This window comes from Cebidichthys violaceus, unplaced genomic scaffold, assembly GCF_023349555.1.
Source record: "Cebidichthys violaceus isolate CVI_PGR_0920_01 unplaced genomic scaffold, fCebVio1.0.p SCAF_306, whole genome shotgun sequence".
Lineage (NCBI taxonomy): Eukaryota > Metazoa > Chordata > Actinopteri > Perciformes > Stichaeidae > Cebidichthys > Cebidichthys violaceus.
In genome coordinates this window covers 14,881-21,176 of record NW_027176491.1, presented here as the reverse complement: position 1 = coordinate 21,176, position 6,296 = coordinate 14,881, and the positions used below count along the sequence as shown (strand labels likewise).

The following is a 6,296-nucleotide window of genomic DNA, read 5'->3' as shown; positions in this document are numbered from 1 at the left end:
TAATAATATTCATCACAATTGTTTGTTATAATAGAGTCTATTGTTATGATTAGCTTACACTATTTTATTTTATGAGTTTATTGCATTTATTTTTGTAATTAATAATGACTAACTTACGGTGGTAATAGTAATTATTGTTGTTATTATTATTATTATTATTATTATTATTATTATTATTATACATTTTTTAAATAAATTGTAGCTCCTTTCACCAGTTGTCGGTCTGGTCCTGTACGCGGTGTTCGGAGCCCGACTGAAGCCTTCTGCAGGCCGGGTGGTGGTTCTCCGGTCCCGACCATGACCCGGTGGATCCGTCCGCGCGCATTCCACCCGCACGCGCTATCATAAACATCCTAGTCCTGAAAACTGCGAGGGCAGGAAGTGCGCGAGGACAGGAATTCCACTCTTTCAAATTGCATTACGTCCCGTCGCAGTGATGGCTCTTCACTTTGGGCCCGTGATAGGCTGCATGAACATAATGTATAGATATACATGTGTACATGTGACGTCAACGCAAATGCATTTTTCATATCAGTGTGTGTCAGAGTGAGGGGCGGCCTGTTTGATCTTTTTTTTTATTGGAGCGATTATTCGAGATGTGTTGAAGGATTTAGAGGATGTATATGTATCTGAGAATAAAGGAAAATACTACTATAGTATGCAAATCTGTTAGAATGAAATACCAAGTCAAATGTATAATTATGTATACATATATGACCGATGTCATCATGGTGAAAATAAATCATAAATTGCCTGAATTTTGAGAAAGCGCATTTCAAATATAAACTTTGAGTGCACAGCAAATTACCATGTATGAATCCATATTACAGCATGTTAATTGTAGCCTCGAGTTGCTTTTTTCATCGTTAACTATGTTTTTTATGTATTAGTGTATTTGCTTGTTTAGGCTATTTGTGTATTGCCTTTACTAAAAGCCTCTGCCTAAAAAAAAAGAAGAGTCTATACTATCAAATTAACATTCCTCCGCGCCTCACTGAAGCCCACAAGCAGTTCAAGTTTCAGCTCCTTGTTTTGTTTACGGATTGTCGACATGCTAGTTTTTTTTTTGTTTTTGTTTTTAGCTGTTGTTGTGACGTGACGCGCGTGCACTGCGGCAGCTCAGACCCCGCGGAGGTTACAGGTAATGAAGGAGGCGGGGGGGGGGGGGGGAGCTATTTAACCTGACGCATAACACAGCGGTCGTTCGCGTGACATATAGGCCTCTATATTTTTAAATTAAGTTAATTAATTAACAACGTAGCGCTACAGAATACCCGGTAACCTACAGTCTGTTCTTGCACATTTTCCGGCTACATTTAGCATGTTAGGCTGCTGTAGCTCATCGGCCCGTTGCACAGCATCCATTGCGCATTACACGCAGGTGTTATTAATGACGCTGATTGCGGCCCCGTTCCATTCAGGTTAACCCAAAGGCCCTGGAATGTGTGCCTGCTGGTTCACTGGAATGACTCAACGAACAGAACGAGAGTATAATTAATATGAGAAACGCGTTGAACCTGCTGTGACATGTTACGATGATGTGAAGAGCTCATTACAGTGAGTTTTAGGGTGACGTACGGGGACCACCAGGGGGTCTTTGAAGGGGTTAAGAGGGTCCTCTGAAAATCTAAAAACAGTAAACGATGACCAGCTAAATGAGCGTTTACATTACTGGATACAGAGAACTATTTAAATGTATTTTTAGATACATTTTTTAGATATTTTAGTAGTCCAATGCAACTGTTATAACAGCCATATTATTAATATTATTATTTATATCAATAAACAGACGGTTTTGACACATTTAAACCACACGTCACTCTGAAAGGTCTTCCCTCTAAACGTTGTTGGGTGATTCTATTTTAGTTTGTTTTTTTTTACTGCGCAGACGAGAAGACCACAGACTTTTATTTTTCCTCTGGAACAATAAAAGAAGATAAACAAAGCCTGAAATCATGATGTAAACAGAAACACGGAGACAAAGGGGCTGTGTGGTGCTCTACTGCTTCATTTACTTTTGGACAAACTTACAAAACCACCACTGTAATAACCCATTTCTACTAACACCACAATTAATACAACTGTGTCCACACTGGTGTCCTCTGTCATAAACACTCACCCAGGCAACAGCTACATGAAACACGTTATTATTGATTAAAACAGATTTTTTTAAATCATTTTTATTTATCTACAAATTGGTGGTTCACCCCCTCGCGTGTCATTTCATCGCGGCGTTAATTAACCCATTGAATGATGCGATGCTTCTACTAAGCCAACTACTTGCAGCGCCGTGGGCAGAACAGTGGTGTTGAGATTATCGGGAAACGTTCTCCTTCTTAAACATGAGAGAGAGAGGGGAAAAAAAAGACACTGAAACAAGAAATAACATCGCGCCGCAGCGCTCCGAGCTCCGACTCTGTGTTAATTGCGCGATGAGAGATGTTTTTTTTTTTTTTTTTTGGCTCTCGCCGCGGTTCAGCTGCTCCGGGACCGGGTGCAGGGTGATGACACACATGCCAATGCTGCTCCACCTGCACGGACTCCCAGAGACGCGGAAATACACTCCGCGGAGAAAGCCGAGGGGACCCGCATGGGTGGCCCCGGAGAAATGTATACCTCTCTCCGTGCACTCCCCCCTCTCTACGCGAGCTCATTAAAGCAGCACTGTCTATACAGAGGTTGTTGTTTTTCATAGAGCATGTGTTTGCAAATGGGCTTGTGTTTGGCGTCCGAGAGGAGCCTCCGTTTGACCGCGTGCAGTCAAATATATTTGGCTGTATGTTTGAGAAAAGCTTGTTGTCCCGAACACAATATATTCTGCCACGTGCTGTATTTCACATTTTAACATATGTGAAATATTGTAAACCTAAAATGCAAGTTGCAAACATCTCTAAAGATATATCATATTTAATTGTTTATTATAAGTATTTCATTTTCGTTGTGCCCGAAAAACAAAATAATCTGATTAGTCTCTTCTTACTGACATGTTTGTTTGCTTTCCAGCTCAACAAGCAAAACAAAAGATTAATTTATGTCTGATAGCCTTTTATGCATTTGAATTTAGATACATATTGTAATGGTACTATTCACTGAGAGTTTCTTTCTTTTTTATCCAGTTTGAATGCAAATATAGTTTGTCTCCAGAGTTTGCTATTTTTGACCCGAGTGTGATTAGAAGAAAGAAAGAAAAAAAAAATCAATAAAGAAAAGATTATTATTTCAACTCACTGTAGGCGGAACTCAAATACGCACAAATCACGACGCACGACGTCTCGTTGGAGTCTTTGTCAGCGGACGTGAAAGAAAAAAAACAGAAAGAAGAGGAAAGGAAAGGGTTGGGCTTACTGACTCGCAAACCACAACTTGGGTTGCGCCTCCATCAGAAACCAGTTTAGAAAAATCCCCGTTGAAGAAAGAGAGAGGGAGGTCTGGTGCGTGTCAACCCGCTGAGCCGCAAAAATAAAGTTCTCTCTCTGTGCGCAACTTTTGAAAGACAGCTTTCAACCCCGCGGTGTATCCTGAGGTTCTGCAACTGTGTCGCTGCTCATCGAAGTTACGGAGCGCCATTAATTAAGGTTTGCTTTCTCCGCATTTTTCGGGGACTGGACTTTGTTTTTGTTGTTTTTGGTGCGCGCAATGATGGCCACTTACCCGAACCCGGAGGATGACGCAATGACCCTGATGATCCACGACACCAACACCGCAAAGGAGAAGGAGCGACCCAAAGAGGAGCCGGTGCAGGAGAAAGTCACGGAGAAAGCGGATCCGTCCCAGAAGCCGCCGTACTCCTACGTCGCTCTCATCGCCATGGCCATCCGGGAGAGCACCGAGAAGCGGCTCACTCTGTCCGGTATCTACCAGTACATCATCACCAAGTTCCCCTTCTACGAGAAGAACAAGAAGGGTTGGCAGAACAGCATCAGACACAACCTGAGTCTCAACGAGTGCTTCATTAAAGTCCCGCGGGAGGGCGGCGGGGAGAGGAAGGGGAACTACTGGACCCTCGACCCGGCCTGCGAGGACATGTTCGAGAAGGGGAACTACAGGAGACGCCGCAGGATGAAGCGGCCGTTCAGACCTCCACCGACGCACTTCCAGCCGGGGAAGTCGTTGTTCGGGGGAGACGGCTACGGCTACCTGTCCCCGCCCAAGTACCTGCAGTCCAGCTTCATGAACAACTCCTGGTCGCTCGGCCAGCCGCCCACCCCGATGTCCTACACGTCCTGTCAGATGGCCGGCGGCAACGTGAGTCCGGTGAACGTGAAGGGTCTGTCGGCCCCTTCCTCTTATAACCCTTACTCCCGCGTGCAGAGCATGGCGCTCCCCGGCATGGTGAACTCTTACAACGGCATGAGTCACCATCACCATCCCGCGCATCCCCACCATCCCCAGCAGCTGAGCCCGGCCACGGCGGCGCCGCCTCCGGTCTCCTCCGGCAACGGAGCGGGCCTCCAGTTCGCTTGCTCCCGTCAGCCCGCGGAGCTCTCGATGATGCACTGCTCTTACTGGGAACACGAGACCAAACACTCGGCGTTACACACGAGGATTGATATTTAAAGTTTACCGAAATGGTCTGTGTAAAAAAAAAGAATAGAAAAAAGAGAGAGGAGTCTTGAGAGGGAGAGCAAATTCCTGTGATTTCAAAAACAGAACCAAGAGTATTTTTTTTTTGTATTTTTTTTTTTTGAAGAGACCATTGTTGACGAGCTGTGTGGGTCCAGCTGATATGTGCCGATGGAGAGGTATGCGCGAGTTGATGTGGGGAGAGTTTTACAAAATGGAATCGGGAAGCAAAGAAGTCCCCAGGACACACGGGCAGCACAGCCTCCGGGAGCCATTTCGCGCGCCGGTATTCCACTTGGACTGACGGTCGTAACTCGGTATTGTTGTCATAATTGTGCCTTTTTATGAAAAGATTTGATTTTTCACGGGCACGGACGTTGCTGACATCGCTTTCGGCTGTGTGTCGCCGGTACGCGTAATTGGTTCCTCTCAACTTTACGCACGGCCTATCCCAACTGTTGCCAAATGAAACGTGGACATGAGATGCCCTAATTAAGTCAGTGCTTTTAATGTGTGATTGAATCAGAGCTCAGTTCGGCCCTCTTAACTTGCACTGAGCACGGCCTGCGCGGCGAAGCGTCGCCTCCTGCGTGAACTCTGCTGGGTTAAAAGGTGACCGTGTGGGGAAGAGATCCAGACCGCCAGCCATACAATTCAGGGTTTTTCATAATTATTGATCCCACATGTATGATATTATTTCCAATATGACGCCAGCCAGTGCCAGGTTTTGGTAATCTTTCTGATTATTATTATTATTATTATTATAATTTTTTTTTTTTTTTATAAACGTGATTAGCTATATTGTCTCATTCATGTTGGGGCCATGTTTCATTTTAATTAGCACTTTTCCGTCTTTTCTAGGTTTGTGAATTTCTTAATAAACTTGTATTTCTTAAAGTAACGCAGTGGTCATGAAGTACTTGTTTGTATGCGTTAGGCTGTGATAACCACTGCTGGAACACACAGCATTCAACAACTCTGTGGAGGCAACGCAGCATAACACAAGTACTTAATTCTGAACATATACAGTATATTCAGAAGGATATAATCATCTCACAAACCGTCGTGCAGGCGTTGAGGTTTGACTGAACTCATTCCACTATTCATCCTGTAAAATGTCTGATTTTCAAGCGTTACGTCTCTTGATTTAAAAGGATCTATAAATATGACTGTATATATTTAATCAGTTGCTCATTTTATTTTTTGCAATGTATGCAATTTACTTTATCTCAACTGTGTGCCTACATCAAAAATAGAGAGAAGTAGAACTCCAACGAAGTAAGAATAACAATAATAATAATTTAAATAGAAATACAAAACTGATAAATAATAATAATGATGTGTATTTACAGTGTATTTGATAATTAAGGTCCCACAGCGACTGGTGTCTGTTTGATAGTTATTGAATATGTTCTGTGTGAAAGACTTCAGGCTGCACACACGTGCTGTGTGCATCATTCATAACTAATACGTCTTTCCTGCTATGGTCGCTATGAATATGTGTTTTTGGTCTCTCTTGAATATTTAGTATCATTTGTTACTAATAGAATAGTGTCAGTATAATAACGCCGATGCATGGAGGCTGTTGCCGTCCTCGGGTTTATTGTTTTATCATATTTTTTGCAACAAAAACAGCAGCAGCAGCAACAACACTATTACCATAATACTACTAATAAGACGAACTTCGACATCAGTTAATTTACTAAATGAAACAGAATCATGTGGGAAAGACC

At 43.2% G+C, this 6,296-nt stretch overlaps 1 protein-coding gene across 1 annotated transcript; it reads left to right on the top strand.

Annotated features, from left to right (window-relative positions):
• The first annotated feature begins 3,421 nt into the window (after nucleotides 1–3,421).
• foxl2a (forkhead box L2a) lies at nucleotides 3,422–5,463 on the top strand. Its single transcript, XM_068724441.1, has one exon. It carries the CDS (start codon nucleotides 3,637–3,639, stop codon nucleotides 4,555–4,557), a length of 921 nt encoding a protein of 306 aa, XP_068580542.1. The 5' UTR covers nucleotides 3,422–3,636; the 3' UTR covers nucleotides 4,558–5,463.
• Nucleotides 5,464–6,296: the final 833 nt, after the last annotated feature.

Coding starts and splice junctions, on each gene's coding strand:
- foxl2a (XM_068724441.1), top strand. CDS start 3,637: ATGATGGCCACTTACCCGAACCCGGAGGATGACGCAATGACCCTGATG.